Source organism: Tachypleus tridentatus, chromosome 2 (genome assembly GCF_004210375.1).
Source record: "Tachypleus tridentatus isolate NWPU-2018 chromosome 2, ASM421037v1, whole genome shotgun sequence".
NCBI classification, from domain to species: domain Eukaryota; kingdom Metazoa; phylum Arthropoda; class Merostomata; order Xiphosura; family Limulidae; genus Tachypleus; species Tachypleus tridentatus.
Window position 1 is genome coordinate 31,787,839 of NC_134826.1, and position 17,920 is coordinate 31,805,758.

The 17,920-nt window shown below is 33.0% G+C and overlaps 1 protein-coding gene across 14 annotated transcripts in view; it reads right to left on the bottom strand.

Moving 5' to 3' along the window:
- The window catches only part of LOC143240371 (rho family-interacting cell polarization regulator 2-like), a 200,633-nt gene that overhangs the window by 22,237 nt on the left and 160,476 nt on the right, over nt 1-17,920 (bottom strand). For 11 of the 14 annotated variants that reach the window (XM_076482801.1, XM_076482735.1, XM_076482751.1 and 8 more), the window contains 4 exons: nt 16,763-16,910; nt 13,391-13,906; nt 12,959-13,083; nt 3,467-3,680 (listed from right to left, as the gene is read on the bottom strand). In XM_076482801.1, the coding sequence (XP_076338916.1) occupies nt 3,467-3,680; nt 12,959-13,083; nt 13,391-13,906; nt 16,763-16,910 (1,003 nt within the window). The remainder of the gene's footprint in view (nt 1-3,466; nt 3,681-12,958; nt 13,084-13,390; nt 13,907-16,762; nt 16,911-17,920) is intronic. The other 3 variants (XM_076482782.1, XM_076482772.1, XM_076482716.1) reach the window with 1 other exon arrangement.

Below are 17,920 nucleotides of genomic sequence, written 5' to 3' on the forward strand. Positions count from 1 at the left end.
TAATCTACTCAAAATGTTCAATTTATATTTTGAAACTCTAAGTTACTGTTAATAAATATTAACAGTTTAAAGCACATTTGATATAGATTTATTTCATATTTATATATATGCCAGACTATATATTTATTATGTTGAAATTATAGATGTAAATATTTTACAAAGAATTAAAATTGTTTTTGCTAGATCTAAATTAAATGTGTTGTATTTAACATATTGCTAGTATTGTGTATAGTATTCATATAATGTGTATATATATATATATATATAACAAATGTTTATTTCTGTTAATAACACTAAGAATTGGTCACAATCTAGTTCTTTAACTCATTTTTGTATATGAAACTAATTTATTAATCAACTGGATCATTTAGGTGACCTTGCTACATCTTAAGACCTATAAATTAATGAAAAACTATATATTAAAATTATCTAGGTCCAGTTGGTAACCTGTTAATTAAATAGAACCTAATTAATATGAACATCTCAATACAAATTAATAACAGTGGCCAACTTAACTCATTCATTTTGTAGTTCCTTCCCAATAACCATTGTGAATTTGGAACATTTCTTATATTTGAGGCATATCTGACTTATTGGCACTCATGGTGATTCTCAAATACTAAAATTGCTGGAAACTTCTTAAATGGAATCTTTTGAACAACTAAGGTGTAGACTGTTTCTGTAAACATCCCAACCTGTCTTCCCTCTTCTGCTGAACCCATGCTGAATGATTTTCCAATGGCTGTTTCTGCATAAATTTGCTCTTTTGTTGCCTCTGTTTTAAAAGCACTGTCTGCTACCAGCAAAATATTCCATGTCTCAGTGTTTTCTGCAGGAATTTTTTTCATTTTTTTGATCAGTTATTCCAACTAAATAGGCATTGCTGAAACTCCTGATATGCTTACTATGATCTAAATGTTCCATACACAATTTACATATGTCAACAACTTCCCTCTTATCAGGATAATCCAACCACTGATTTTCAGATCCAAAATGCTGCATCAAATTTGAAATTTATTCTCTGCAGGGCTTGTGTGTCTGGACATGTTTACAATAAACCAAGCTTAGGCTAAATAATATAAAACCATTTACAGTGTTTATTGTGAAACTGCACATCTTTAACTGTCAGTGCTGTTCTAGCCTGGTGTTTCTGCTTGGTCGAGTATATCTAACTGTGTGATGTCTGGTTTCTAAAAAAATCAAGCAACATGGTGATTTACATCAATGATATCATACAAACATTATGTGACATTACTTTCCTGAAACTGGTTCATCAGCACAATGCACCTAGAGGTTGGTCTACAGTGTGTACAGCAAAATACAACTGTCAAATGAATACACAATGCTTCAAACATTAGTAGTCATGACTTAAGTGTGACTAGGCCTAATCACCATCTAAACTGCACTATTTATTATTATACCATTGAACATATTGTGCAAATATCATTCGTATATTAATATGCAAAAATTTCAAAGGTCTAGACTTTGTGGCATAGAAATTTAAGTCACACTGTCACACTGGGCTTGGCACATTACAGAAGTGATTAGAGGTGTTGAGTTTGCATTAGAATGTTGTTACAGAACTACCAACTTTCAGATTAATTTAAAACAGGTCTAGTTTAGTCTAAAGAAACTCATCAAAGTAAGAATAAACCCATACAAACCTAGATCTTACTACTTTGTAACTAGTGTTTATTTGCACCATTGATCTGTCCTCCCACGCTTCTATACACTAGAAACATACAGTATAAGGTGAAATTTGCACTCACTGCTATCATGATTATTGTATGTATAACAACATGCCAGCTGTACATCATAACTGTGATGCAAACATGACCATACTGAGTCCTGGATCTAATACATCACTTGATAGATGAAAACTTCCACTTTCTGTTAGTTATAAGTAATGTAATAGTAAACATAAGAGAGAACTACTGACAACTCCTGAAAGAGTTGATGTGATAGGTGGGTGTGGAAGAATGGTCTAACGTTCTATTTTATGGGTCTTTGACCAAACAAGATTGAAGGCTATGAAAATTATGCTTTCTCTGAGCAACTTCCATATCAGAGTGAATAATTTGTGTTAAATTTTATACTTATTGGAGGGGTGGTAAAAACATTAGAGAAGAAGGGATGCCCAGAGAAAAATGTTATATTTCTCATATTAGGGGAAACAAAGGATTGATTTTTAAAAATATGGTCTTATCAAATTTAAAACTTATATGCTTCTGAAATATGGATTATTAACTACAATTTTATACAATACTAATTGGTATAACATAAACAAAAAGTATGGAGCTGATGTATATGACTGACCACATGACACCTTTGGACTTGTTTAAAGTCTTTGTAGATTTAATACCACTAAAGTTTAATACAGTGTGTATACTTCACAAAATTTGGCACTATTTCACTTAACATTATAAGTCTTTAATATACAAAAAATCATATTTTTAATGAAGTATTTCTAATCAAATAAAATTAGTCCATAAATATACTGAATATTTGTTTTGAATAGTCCATGTGCAACATAATTTTAAAATTAATACTTTTTCTTTACCTCAAAAATCTCAAATTTCTTTTGTGTAATCTCTAAGATCTCTTTTTTCAAATGTTTTTTCAGTAAAACTTGATAGCTTATATGTTATTTTCTCTAACCTAACTCAAAATGGGAATGGTAAATCTGACTGACCTTGTAACTACCAAAACAAAAATCAAAGTAAATCTGAATTACATTTTCTTTAAATTCTATAATGACTTCATATCCTAACATAAAACCACATTTATTTAACCTAAAAACCTCTAAGTTCATAACAGTATACATTTATTTATAAATAAATTTTGCTTTATTGCCATTTAAATTGTGACTAACTACTGTCTGTGGTCTTATAAGTTGTAAACTACTCAGGGAATGTGCAGCTTGTTAACGCTATCAAATTACATTACCCAAGAGCTACTACAACTAGTACAAGCAGCTGGCATGTGTGCCTCATGAAATATTTTTTTTTATTTTATTATTATTTATTTCACTTAATCTAATCTCACCTAATCTAAAAATATCCTTATATTTACATTTTAGTTGCTTTTATAACTATATGCAAAGAATATATATGACAAATAAGAAATAAAATACTTATCAAATCTTTTTTTTTGCTTTTAGTTGTTGAAGACAGTTAATCCTAATACTTTTATAGTATCACAACTAATAACTTTTATTTAATTAACTAATGCTCCAAACAACATAAACAAAATTAGGTATTTGAATGAATTCATAAAATGGTATGGTGATTTAAAGCAGTAACTGAAATTTCTGGATATAAAGGCTCAAAAGCTACAGCTTGATACAGCAAAGTGAGACATTAAATGAATTCATTTAATAGTACAGTATGTTACAGAGGTAATTCAACACTCTAAAGAGATATATATTTATTATTCTTGTGTGTTACGTTTCTCTTCAACAGTTTACCTCGACCAGCCTCTGACAATATACAAGATGAGTGTATATCACCCGATCCAGTTGTTCAGAGCCAGTAGATGAAGGATGAAGACTTATCCCAAGGCTTGGACTTATTTGTTCTTTCTGGTGTTCAACTAGGTGTTGGGCAAAGGAATCGAGCTCCAAGTCTGAAGTTTTAGCAGAGTTGTCTGGATTTACATTGCGATTATGCTCAACAATAACACTGAAGAAAAAGAGCACAAGTATCACACATTAGAGAAAATGTTAACATTTTCTTAAATTAAAAATGTATTTACAATAAAACTTACCTCCTCTCACACTACAGTTGTTATTACCTGTCAAGATTTTTTTCCTTTGCTCATCTCAGCATTGGTCTGATTTTTTCTTGGTTGCTCAAGTCTTTTATACATCTCTTAACTGTCCTTATCCTGGTTCTCTACAAAAGCACCTCATTTAGATAATGGTATTACATTTTGGAGACTAACTTCAACCAACTTTCTCTACCAATGGTGTTTCAGTAAGGAGGAAGGGAGGGAGAGTGTGAGTGAAGGTAAATATTATTGGAAATACATTTTTATTCATGAAAATGTTAACTTCCAAAACATACTTCCTCTCACACTACAGCTAGAATCCCAATTGAGAAGGTGGAGGGGCTGGTTGGAGAATTATCCATACAAAAAGCATCTGCATAGATCATAGATGTGTCAATAGAAGATTGTCACCTGAGTAGGGGAATCATACTGCATCCAGAACATTTATGCTCTATACCTGGAACTTAATTCACATACTTTGGGTGGAGCTTTATATGACTTATTGTCACTACTGCCCAGACTCCGATAAGATAGCTGAGGTTCCACATTTAAGGGTTGGAATTATATAGCCATGGTCCCTGTATTCCATGTTGATGGCTAGGGTAATTGAACCACATATATATATATATAAATAATTAGATTGTTATAACCAAAAGTAAGCAAAAAAAAAAAAATGCTGCACTAACAGACAGGATCTCAGGGTACAAGATATTATGTGGGATATAAATATAAAGAAATAAAGTAAAGGAATAGCAATAGAAATAAAAGTAATAGATACAGAAATTAGGAGAGTAAGATGTGGGTGCTCAAATCCACAACACTCACATCTAATACAGAAGCATATTACTTAGATTTAGAAATTGAAATAATCGACAAAGATATCAATCTAAATATTTATCTTTCCAATTTATGGTTTACCCTCTTTTAATAGTAATGTATCACACCTTTCTGTTATAAGTATTATAACTTTGCTATTAATCAGATATTGTAAAATTTGTAATAAATCACAATATTTTATCAGTAATGTTGAAATACTGGTACAAAAATAAAGAAACTTTAAAATAAAAGTATTAAACTATTCTGTAAAAAATATAAGAATGTATTAAGTAAATGTAAAGAAATAATAATAAAGAACTTTTACTAAAAATTTCTAATAATTATTTTCAGTTGTGAATAAGATCAGTTAACAATTTAGTGCAACTTAATGTAGATGTACACCTTATCACATATATTGTTTAGAACATGATAGTTACAGTAGACTTAATGCTTGGTAGTTGGGAGTTGTACTAATTTATTTAGATAATTGGATGGGACCCCACATACTAGTATAATTCATTTACTGGGCTACCAATCAGTGCTTTCTATCATAATGGGGGCTGGACTACTGACTTAAAGAGGTAAGTTTATTTAACTTACTTACCCACAAATGGTAGTACCTTATTTTTCTTATTCTTATTTTCAATTAATTTTTTCTTCCCACACTGTAGGTAGTGAAGGGTAATATAGATGTAGCATGTTGTGGGTTTGAGCACCCACATCTCACTCTCCTAATTTCTATATATTTTTTTTTATTTCTATTGCTTTCCTTTATTTTATTTCTTTATGTGAGACTGGTGAGTGGAGGTCAAGACTGATAGTCAGTGTATCCCCACTGCAATGTGAACCCTACTTCTGCAGTCACCTTCAAAATCTAGGGTACATTTTATATCCCACATTACAGCCTGTACCCTGGGAGCCTTCTAGTTACTGCAACATTTTTTATTTTTTAATTAATTTTTGTTTTGGCTTGTTTTCAGTTATAACAAACTAATACAATCAATCAGAGGTTTGGGACTCGCTGTTTTTAATGAAGTCTTTCCTTTTGATTTGATTTTAATTTGCTTAACTCTATCAGTATTTTCTCTAAAAATATATACATGTATACTTATGAGTGGATCCTAACCTTTAGCCATAGATTGACATGTTCCAAGCCACTGGAAACATGACAAGAAAGTATGCAACAACAAAGTGGACAAACCTTTTCCTCAACTTTTTTCATATCCAAAGGTTAAGACCCGAGGCTTGAAACGAGGGGATCTTGCATGCCTTATTGAATCTGTGGATACAAGACTCATCTGGTCTGGAATTAAAAACACTTATCCTCACTCCCCATCTAAGTGAGTAAGAAGAATTCCACTTGCCTCTGGAATTATGGGGAGGATGTGGAACAAACTGTGCTCAACTGAGATCTTATGATGTAACCACTTTCCATGCAGAATTAGAAGGATACAATGGACCCTCTGCCATGAATAATGTATTGAACCAATATCGGTCAAAAGAAAGCAGCACCCTCAACTCAACTGGATAGCCATGCATCAAATCTGAACTGGTATTATAAGTGGGCTCTCATGTAGATTGGTGCCTCTCCTACCAAAATCTGGGAAAAAATAAATAAATAAAAAACACAGGTAAGAGGGTCTCCATCTCCACTCTCTTCTCCAATGGTGGAGGAATTATGTTTTAACACTCTTGAGAATATGTCTCTGTCCACCATCCAAGCAACTGTAAACCAGGTCTGGTAAGGACTCTCTATCTCCATTAGAAGAAATTGGGGGTAATACATGTTGGGAAGTCCAAAAGATCAGTGCTCTGGAAATAGTGCAACAGGTGAACAAACTTCCCTAAGGTTTTAAAATGAAACCGATTGGCATTTATTCAATCCAATGACTGTCAGGATCCCCTTAGGCTTTACTAATGATACTTCATGAGTGGCAGTCCTAAACAGTACAGTAATCCACCTGGTCAGCCTTATAGAACATATCAATTCCACAGAGACTGTTGAAACCTAGAAAAAGTATATTGAATTAGTGGATGCCAATGCAGAATTGGTTTGATGAAAGCACACCTGCCTAAGCAACACTCTCCTAGTGGGATCCTGTGAAAATAAGGTAAAGGACCCTGGAAGGTAAAAAAGAGACAATGAGAGCAATTAAATACTCCTCTGTATAATTTAGCAGCTGTGGTTAAGACAGTTACAGGGGGTAGTTGAACACCCTCAAGTGAAGATACTACCATTTCATGCAAATATTTGTGAGATAAAAGTATTGGAGAAGATCCACATACCAGCCTGCACAATATCTTTAGTAGACAATTAAACCAAACTGCTAAGGGCAATGAAATGTGATGAATCTATTTAGATACAACTTACAGAAGACAGAGAGCCCAGAATAAGCAATAAGGAATAACTATGTACCTGCTTTGTGAATTTAACCAGGGATGAGCTCTGGGAAACTGAATGATCCCAATGAATAAAAGGTTGGTGTTTGGCACCTCTAAGGCATTTAGTGTGAGCTTTTAAATTTTCAAGGTCTTCACTGGACATAACAATAACAAATGATTGAAATCTGATTGGCCAAGGTAGTGAAAAATATTGATAAGATGAATCAGTGAAAAGTATTTATCCCCTTCTATGGCTGACAGTGTCTTAGAAAAGAAGAACAAGTCTGAGGGTGTAGGGTAAACTGATAAAGCATCCTTTGGACAATCAGTACAAACTACTCTAACTGACAATGTCTATAGGCTAGCAGCAATGAAAAATGAAACTTCAGGTAAAGGTGAGAGACAGTACATGAGACTAAAGTCACAAAAAGATGTTGAATGGTTATTTGAGACAAAGGATCCAAAGCAACTTGAAGAAACCAGAGAGTACCAGGAACTCAAAGAAATTTTGTCTTGAGTATGGAATGAGAATTGATAAGACCACCTTATACAGGGAAACTGTGAATGATGCAAAACCCTTGCTAAAGAGCCAGGTCAGAAAATGAGTTATGATTGGCACTATTGATTGAAGAGGGTTCAATCACTTATCAATACACTATTGCAGAACTAAGCAAAGCCTGAAACTGATATGTGGCAACACCAGAAATTAAACCCTAACACTGTGGGAAGATCATCATTGCCTCAATGCCCAAAGCTGGAGCTTCTAGATAGCAGCATGTACCATGTCAGATCATGACTGCCTCCCCAGAGAAGGCTAAAGAGGAAGTGGAAGAGATGGGCAAGCAGAAAACAGGGAGTAGCTACCAATCTGATGCTATAAACAGAACCCAATAATGCGTTGAAACAAATCATATTTAGTACCATGGATAACATATGATTTGGAAGGAAGTTTGAGAATTGTAATCATGTCCCATATTGATGGAATGCAGCCATGGTCAAAGTCCAAAAGTGGGGTACTGGAGATCAACCTGCTGTTAGTTGGGTGTTTAGATCAATCAATGTTACAAAATGAGAGCCAATCCAAAAGAAAACCTTACAATACAGCATCTATTCTATTGGGAGAATTGGTTTGCTACCACAGTCATCACCTGTGAAACATGGCAAGCTGGCAGTGTGTGTGACAGGAGTGGTTCTGCAAAAGAAAATCCAAAATTCGAAAACAAGGATCCATGGACCAACTGTCCCCTTACAAGGAAATGCAAGACACCACAATGGAAGTGTTGGAGTGATGCTTGATGCTGTTTCCCTTAATAAGCTCAGACCATGAGGCTAAGATGGCTAAGAAGGTGGGGGATACAGCAAAAGTGCTTGATAAAGGAAAACAAATTCACTAAGAGTATTGATGTTTTGAGCATCAATAACTTTCTGGCCATTGGAGAGCAAGATTGAAAGGGTGCAGAAGTATAGTGCTCAACGACCTTCTGAATCTTACCATATAACACTTTATAACTGGTGGTAGAAAAGATACTAGTTGTGTACTTAATCCAAGATTCCTTCTGGCTTTGATGTCCTACCTGCCAAACACCGCATGGGCATGATGAAAAGTGATGCAGTTTAAGTGTTGAATATCTATGAAAGATATCCCAGGCCCATTTTTGAGCCTCCTGTGCCATGTGACAGTTAGGATTCCACTATGGATGAGAATACCATGGAAAATGTGTTGAGATTTTAGGAATACACTGAGCAGCAGCCTGGACAATACAGTCAGTCATTGCCGCCGTGCAGTCATCTATCAATGGCTTATGTACAATGACAGGATCAAGTTCTGAGAGAGCTGTGAAAGAGGCCAGTTGACCTGGTCCAGCTTCCATTGAGGCATGTGGGTGGGTGGCATCAACCATGGCTAGCCTCCCTCAAACTGATAGGAAAATGATAACTGCCCCATGGGTCACAGTTAATCCTCCGAGACAAGTAAGAAAAAGTGAAGGGGTGCAGATAGAGAGATCAATAGCAGTAAAAACTAACTAGGTGCATAAAAATAAGTATAAGAACCAGTACTGAAGACAGAAAGGTTGTTACCAGAGAGCATACACTCTATGGAATAAACCCTCTCATCATTACATTATGTAACAAAAGTTTTACTTTTTCTTGTTCCTGGGCAGAAAGTGTTATTTCCCAATTGCTTATGTCTAAAGTAAATGGAAAAAACCTATTTTTCTCTTCAGACTTTGCCTTATGACCTGGGAGTGTATAATGAAAACATGATGGGAGACTATATTTGGGGGCTGATACGTGAAAGTGATTTACAATACAATCGCAAACCTCGTAAAACTACTCACTTCTAAACATTTTTGTATAACTTTAGCATAAATACATGTAAATCTGCCCATTTTTACATAGAAAATGTGTTATTTTCTAAATTTCATTATCCACATCACAAAAGCAAAGTTTGAAGGGAATAATGACCATTTTTTGTACTTTTACAACATAAACAATTAAGAAATAACACATACTATCCAAGAACAAAATGTGTGCTACATAGTGTTATCAGCACCACCTTAGGGGATTTTAATGAACACAAATCCCTAAGGTGGTGCTGATTAAAAAGAGAGATTGTAACTGTTCAATGATGGCATCAAGGTCTCTCCAGGAGACAGGTAGAGAGAACAAATATTGATGGTATGACCCAAGGAAACATGAATGGCTACTGTTTCCAAGGGTGTATTGAGAGGCAAAGACAGGGCAGGCATATATTGATCAATCAGCAGTGCTACTGCTTCATGTACTTATCCATCACACAACCTGTCAATTTCTGCACAAAAAAACTGTCAAAAGTTGACTGCATTGACAGGTTTCAGAAACGTTTTCTGTAAGGAGAGACATGCAGGATAAGAATCAATGAAGTCCTTAATGCCATCTATATTCACACAGAAACCCCAATAATTCCACTGTATCAAAGCGGCCATTTTTATTTAGGTGGAGAGCCCTTATGTTTTCAACAATGTCTTTTTCTCTATTGGAAGGAGATCTATCAATGTTGATAGATCCAGTGAAGATTCTAGTAACTTAAGGCATGAACAAATAATTGTACTGTATCTCAGGCCTGGATATGAAAATGGATCCAAGAAAACAACCAAACCCACAGCTAAAGGAAGTGGACCTGGGGAGCCATCAGAAGGAATGGTAGGGAGAGAGAGATGAGAGTAGATGTAAACTCATCAGTTCTTTTAACCATGGAGGGCAAAAGACTCTTCATAGCTTTGTAAACGATTCTGTTGGAGGCATGTAGGGATCTGTCTGCACTCCCACTGTAGTAATGGAATGGAGTGCATCATCATATGTCCAAGATGGAGTAGGGGAAAATAATGTCCAAGTATAAGATATTGTTCACAGTCATCAAATGTTGCAGATTTTCTCCAACACCCACTTAGGGCAAGAACTAGAGTAAGAGGAGTGTGAACCAGAGTTAACACAGTGTGATTCCAGTTTGCACTTGTAGGTGTGATTTTTGCCACCAGAATAGGCACATGTTAAAGAACCATGAAATGATGTCTTCAAGTGACCGAACCACTGGAAACAACTGAGAGGGTTGGGAATGTAGAGATAACCTGCATTCACTGTGGCAGGTGAACGTGGTGATGCAAACATCAAAATCAAAACGTGTAGGCAGACAAATTCTGTCTTTGCGAGAGGTGATTAGGAGCATCTCAGAAATACCTTGGCTGGATAAACCTGCAAGGATCTCCAAGTCAGAAATGTTCCTCAAGCCCCTCTTAACAATAACACCTCTTGAGGAATTCAGTGTAGCATGGGGAGTAACCTCAATGGGTATATCTCCAATGCTCTTCAAATTCAGGAGGAGTTTAGTGTGTTGTGGTGAGGATGTTTCCACCAAAATGTCTCTGGAGCATAACATTCTCATTCACGTGGGGGAGCCAACATGCTCCTATAATCTCTTTTGAATAAAAAAGGAAGACATCTGCCATAAGGATTTTTCATACAATAATTGCAAAATGAGAGATCTAGTTACAAAAATCAACTGTGATGGTGATTATTGAACATAGTCATCAATTTGGGGCTGTTTACCAATTACTGTTTTTTTCTCAATTTTATTTATTTATTTTTTCTTCATGAATGGGATTATCTGTAATAAAGTAAGAACATTTCAGTGCCCACTGTTCCTACCCACCAAGGAGCACTAAGAGGGGACACACTGCAATGCCAAACAAGGTTACTGCAGCAATCCCAGTATTTGTGAGCACTATACACAAACACCACGTCCACAACACCTATTTAGAACATTCAACACTGATACTCGGTTTACTCTAGCCCAAGTTGACCAGCTGACTGATCCTGGGAGAGTCATCTCAAAGCCACCTGTCTAAAGGAATTCAAGACCTGTGTTAGGGTTAGACCCCTCAACCACCAGGCTCCTCTCCTCCCCTTCACGATTCCCCACATATAGCAAATACATGAGTATATTTTCAGATCCCAAAGGAGGTAAACTGAAAGTACAGAATCTTCTTTGGAAGGTTCCTTCACTACGTACAGGAATCCATCTCAAAGGGGGTGGGGTGAGGTAAGAGAAACCTGATTTGCCTCTGTACTGAATATAATAATGGTAATTCATACTGTATATAAGTTTGCAGTTTTTTCTTTAAATGAAAATAAACTAGGTGACACAGAGAACATTCAAATTATCTCCAATTATTCTAGTACAGAAAAAGCAATTAGTGAATGCTTTGTAAAGAAAAAGTGATGACGTTATCTGAATGAGGTGTTTTTATACAGTACCAGGATAGAGTGCAAATTCACATAGGTAAAGAATATCATGAGATAAATATCACCAAGGACAATTAAGTGAGGTATAAAAGGCTGGACTAAGCAAGAAAAAGCCAAACCAATGCTTAGATGGACAAAAGAAGAAACGCTAGTAGTTGATTAATAGTTGTAGCATGAGAGGAAAGGTGAGTATACTGTGGAATAGTTCTTTCTTTGAATTGATCTTTCATTATGATATCTGTAAAATCTGTGTCTTGATAGGTTCATACTTTGATTATGATTCACAATTAGAAAGAAATACTTAAAGGTTTAAATATAAATATGTTGTTAAAAACCACACTGTAATATAAAATATCATTAACAAATTACTCAAAATTAAGTGAAATAAAACAATAAATTAAAGTCCTCAAATTTAAAACTAGAGATGACCTAACTATCAACCAGTCATTTTCAAAATAAAAATATACAAAAATAAATCTTACGAGAATAAACTTTTTTGCTATTCTATTTAACTGAACTATCTGGACTTCCTTTGAAGTAATTATAGTAACAGAAAAGAGTTTGTTGAAAATGCACTGAGATTTTAAAATTCCATAAAACTATTATACGATAGTTACTTGGGTAGGACACAATAGTATCAAGAAGTTACTCTTCTAATACAAATGATGATTCAATAAGAAAGGATGTTAAGACCTCCTTTAAGACACAAAATAACAAGACGGTGTTGAGAAAACTTGAGAGTAAGGAAATTTCTGAATACAGTTTTTTATAATAAAAAAGTAAATACTGTACAAAGAAACAACATGTAAAATTTATGAAGAAGCATTTGAGATATTTTTAATGCAATGAAATTCTTCCATCCTCCATTTTACAAAGTTTTGTAAAATATCAATGAAGTTCAAGAATATTATCTGGTATCCCAAACACACAATAAAAGTACTAATACTTGATGAAACTGCAGTTGTACAGAGTTAGATTAAGTTAAATGTAACCTGGATGTATCTATATTTATCATACTTGTAAAGAGTTAAAATAGTTTTGTTTTGAAGTTCAAATTATCAGAACTTTTTTTTTATGATATCAGTACACTTAGAAATATTTTTTTTTTTTTTTACATAAATAAATATACAACCACTGGAAAATATCTTAAACTAAAGACTTTGCAATAAAATATATTAAACAAAACAAAATAAAATAAAATTTCTCTTGCCTTTCTTCAATCATTTCTGAGTCACTATCTAGTGCTGAATTAAGAAAATCAAAACATCCAAGAGCACTTTCTACAGACATACTAACTCTGGAACCTGAAGACTCTTTTCCACTGCCAACATCTTTCTGTAATTCATGATAAAAATTTATGTTTAATAATCCATTTTGAAATACATTTCTAGTATTTTATACTACAAATCATGTACAACAGAGGTAGAATAATTAATCAAATTATGCAACATCTGTGAAAAAAATGTAATCTAGGAAAGTTTAAAACTAGTTACAAACAACACATCCAAATAAAAACTCACTGAATGTTGATTGCTATATAAACAACCTCCACTTTTCTCATAGTTTAGTACTGAATAAGGCCATATTTTGCAGCAGAAAGTATAATTAATAATAAAAAAAAACAAAAAAAAAAAAAAATTACCCGAAAAACTCTCTCCATTTCTATTAAGCTTTGTTGCAAAGGTAGTAATTCAGGATATTGTCCCTGAATGTCTTCTAGACATGTCCCTAGACTATGTACAATTTCATACAAACTACTGCTGTCCACATGAGATCCAACTGATGAACTGCCAAAGTCCATACTACAACATTCAGAACTATCAGCACTCTGGATACCTGACCACCTTTGGGAGGTTGTTGTCTCTACTAGCTGCAACTGGGGTTGATCTGCTTTCTGGATTTGACTAGAATGGATTGAAGTTGTTAATGCATGTGTTGTCATAGCAACTGAAGATGAGCGGAGAAGTCGACTGCTACTTAACCCACCAGTCCTACTTAAGAGAGCTGAATGAGCATGAACACTAGATGGCAGTCCCATTGCCTCAACATCAGGAGTTGTGACTGTAGAACCTGGAGCTGAAGCACATGCACGACCACAATTACTTCTAAAATTGTGCAACATTTCCATTCTATGCGATCCATGTTGGGAAGAAGACCACTGAAATATTTCAAAATTCAGATGTAATTTTAAGGATAGTTAATTCATAAAATTCATGTTCATTATCTGGATTAATTTTAGACTGAAAGCAATAATAGAAGCAAATATCTAAAAAAAAATAATTTTTTCTTCAAAGGAAGTCTTAGCTAGAAATTTATGCTATAGTTATGATGCCCTCATGTAACCAAACTGTTGAAGGATATACATCAAGCTAATATATTTTTCAGCATTTTTTTTTCCCTCAAGCCTTCAGCTTCAACACTGGAACCTTTGGCTAGCAGGCAAGTTTTCACGAGCAAAATACAAATTGTTTTATTAACAAATTTTCAAAAGCAATATTGTAATTTCTTCTGGTAAGTAATAACTGATTTCATCAACAATTAATCTTTTTCTATAACTAAAAATTAGGAGAAGTTTAAGATATTTTGAATTTGGTATCCTAATAGAAAATGAAGAATCCATTTATAAATCTTTCACAATGGGTTTGATTGATTCAACCAAGTTTTTGACCCCAAAGTGATCACTATAGTCTTCATACTATAACATTTAATGTTTTACGTATCTTCATAAAATTTTACAAGTTTTTAGTAAACATTATGAGTGTTTTGTATTAAAAAATTTGTTTTTTACTGTTATGTATTTTTAAATAAACATTTTGCCACAGCTATACAGAATCATAGCCTTGTTTGCTTTGTGTGCAAAGTGATGTTTATGTTAAGAATAAAAATACTTTTCTTCATGTGAAATTATTATATTTTATTCATGTAACCTCTAAAACATCCTACCTAAATTTCAAACGTTCTTTTTAAAAGTAAATCTCCATATTTTCTGTACTATACTGTATACACTTTCAGTCAATTTGACTCACCTCAAAACCACTATAAAAATATACAAAATAAATCAAGTTACCTTTCTTTCTAGAATGACTGAAAATTGTAAGAGTAAACTACAGTTGTTTATTCAATAAGCTTGAAACTCATTTGAACAACATATACCTATATCTAAATAAATTTTATTGTTTTATTGCTATTTAAACAATACCTATTTAATAATTCTGCTGCACTTTGTAAATCCCTTGGAGAATGTGTAGCTCATAATACTGTATCAAATCACATAACGTGTGAGCTGCTGGGAAGTGTGCCTCCTGTAGAATTTTTGTAACTAATTTCATTACTTTACCTTATCTAACCTAACAACTTTCTACCTTTTACATTTTAGTTACTTTTATAAAAATAAATAAAAAACACAAAAAATAAGAAACCCAGTACTTACACCATTCTCTTGTTTTTTTTTGCTGTTGAATGTTGATGAAACTAAAGCTTACTTTTGCATACTAATGGTACTTCAGCACTAAATAGTTTTTATTGAATTAAATAATGACCAGAGAAAACAATCTAAACAATATCTTTTTATTATCATATTATCAGCAAGCTTAGCTGATGTGCTTCTTGTGAGAATACTTTCAAACTGGAGTTAAAATGTAGTTTCCTGTATATAAAATTATATGGTATGTAATTTAATAGATTAAACCTTTGGTTTTCTATTGGCTACAACTAATATAGTATAAAACATCAAAATATTTAATAGCAATTTGTGAAAGAGAGGATGTAACAAGTTCTGTATTTACTGAGAGATGGTAAATAAATTATAGAAGAGGAAAAACCTAAAGAATAAAAGTCACAATTCTCATAATATGGGTAATTGAATATTTAAAAGAAAACAAAAACTTCCTTAAAAGTAGTTGAAACTTAAATAATATTAAAACTTGATCCAGTAACTATGTTTTGATGTCACGTTTATTCATAAGCAGTGATAATAAAGTGGTTTAATTACATTTTAAATGTAAATCACATTTCTAAAAAGTTGCGACCTGTGCACACTGACCTGCTTGTGATAAGTGTATTAATATCTGCCTCAAAATTATCAATGATATGAATTATTATAGATAGTTATAACCCAAAAAAGCTTGGAAGAATATTCTCCTTATGAACCTGTGCTTTTAACCACCTTAACAAGATGTTCAGAATTGTTAATAAAAACTTGAAAAAAATTAAAATATGGGTGAACTAATATGACAAGAATTTGTCTTATGAGTTTGGGCAGTATATGAAGTTGTTAGAAAATAATCAATGATATTTCTAGTTGTTTCTCCTAAGAAGAATGAAAAGCAAAGAATAATATGCTACAGTGGATCATAAAAGCAATTTGTCTGTTGGCATTAACCAGAACCATAGCTATCTTTTGATTTCTTGCTGATTACCAATTTGTATGGAATTACATATAATGGACAAAATACTAAAGTAGCCCTTAGTTGATGAATTTTTCATTAATATTGTTAGTTAGCTGACTTTAATAATTAGAACCATGGTGAAAACTCATCTTGATTATCACTTGTTAAAGAAATTTATTGGATACAAATACACAATGTTAAGTTTAAACAACTGCCCTAAATTTTTCTATTATTATTTTTGTTGCCTAATTTTCTGTTGTTTTTTTTGAAGACTAAATAACATAAATATATATCTAAGTTTCTATTCTTAATTACTTACTCCTTCATAAATATAATTCTGTTTTATTTTTCTGGTAATTATTCAAAACTTTCTGTGAAACCATTATTGAACAATAGGGGGCATTTCAGAGTCAACATTGTTGCTTTAGGACCTATGCTTTTGAATGTTCTATTAGTACAAGAAGTTATATTATACTTAAGAAGTTTTATGGTATTATCCTAAATTAGTAATATACATCATCTCTGTAAATATCTATTAAACTAAATTACACATAACTAAGTTTATGCTGAGTTACTTTCAAAACATCTAAGATAAAAACAAACAAACAAACAGCATGTCAGCTTACAACTGAACCTGGAGATCTGACTCTGCAATTTTCTCCTTCTAAGAAAGACTGAGGTGAACTTTGCTGCCTGGAAATTGGAGAACTTAATGTGCTAGACAGAGAAGGTAAAGTTCGTGAAATGGTATCTTCTGTACAACCATGCAGGGGACTGGAAAAAGGTAAATGGTATTTTACATCTTAGAGCAATTAATTACATGCAACCAGTTATGTATAAACTCATTACAAAAGTAAGATATTTATACTTAACACAAACACTCATTTTTAGAGGAAACATGTTACTGGTCAAGTGCAGCATAATACTTCATTTTAATTTTGTTTATAGATGAAAGAGAATATACGATAGGCAATGTGAACTTCTTTTATTAGCTTGCTTAATACGAAGTTTATTAAAATAAAAAAAAATAAAGTAATATGAAATCAAATTTTAACATTATTAAAGTAGTCTGTTTAAACTGGATTTCCACTTATGAAACATATAAATAGAAAACATTTTGTTCTTCAATAAGATCCTTGCACACCCAATTTTAAGAAAAATAAGAATTTAAACCCATCCCTTATTTTCCAGGAAATCACTCAAAAAAATCATTTCACTCTGCAAAGTATTGGCCCTCACTACTGCTCGTAGCAACTAATTCAAAGAATAAAACTATCTTAATTGGAACTCAGTCTCTCTTTCCAAGTCTTAAACTCGTGTCTTCTCATCCTACTATTTTCAGAATATAGTACAAAGAAATCAGAGATCTCTACCAAAACAATGCCCACAAAATCTTGTAAAATTCTATAACATAATATCTGACCTTCCATTTGTCAAGAAAAAATAAATCATCTTAGCCTATCCAAATAAGGTAATTCTCACCATCTCTAGAATTGTTTTATTAACCTTCCTCTGAACCCTTTTCAACAAATTAATATTGTTTTTTAGGTATAGAGGTCAAAACACTAAACAGTATTCAAAGTGAGGCCTAATAAGTGATTTGTATATAGACATATACTTCTTTTGAGTTGCATTCACTGTCTATAAATAAACCTTAAAACTGTATTAGATTTATGAGAAAAAATTACACTTCACAAACATAATACAATTCACACAATAATAGTTGTTGTAAAACTCTCTACTAACAATGTTTCAACCTCTACTTTGCCTGTTGTATTTCAGCT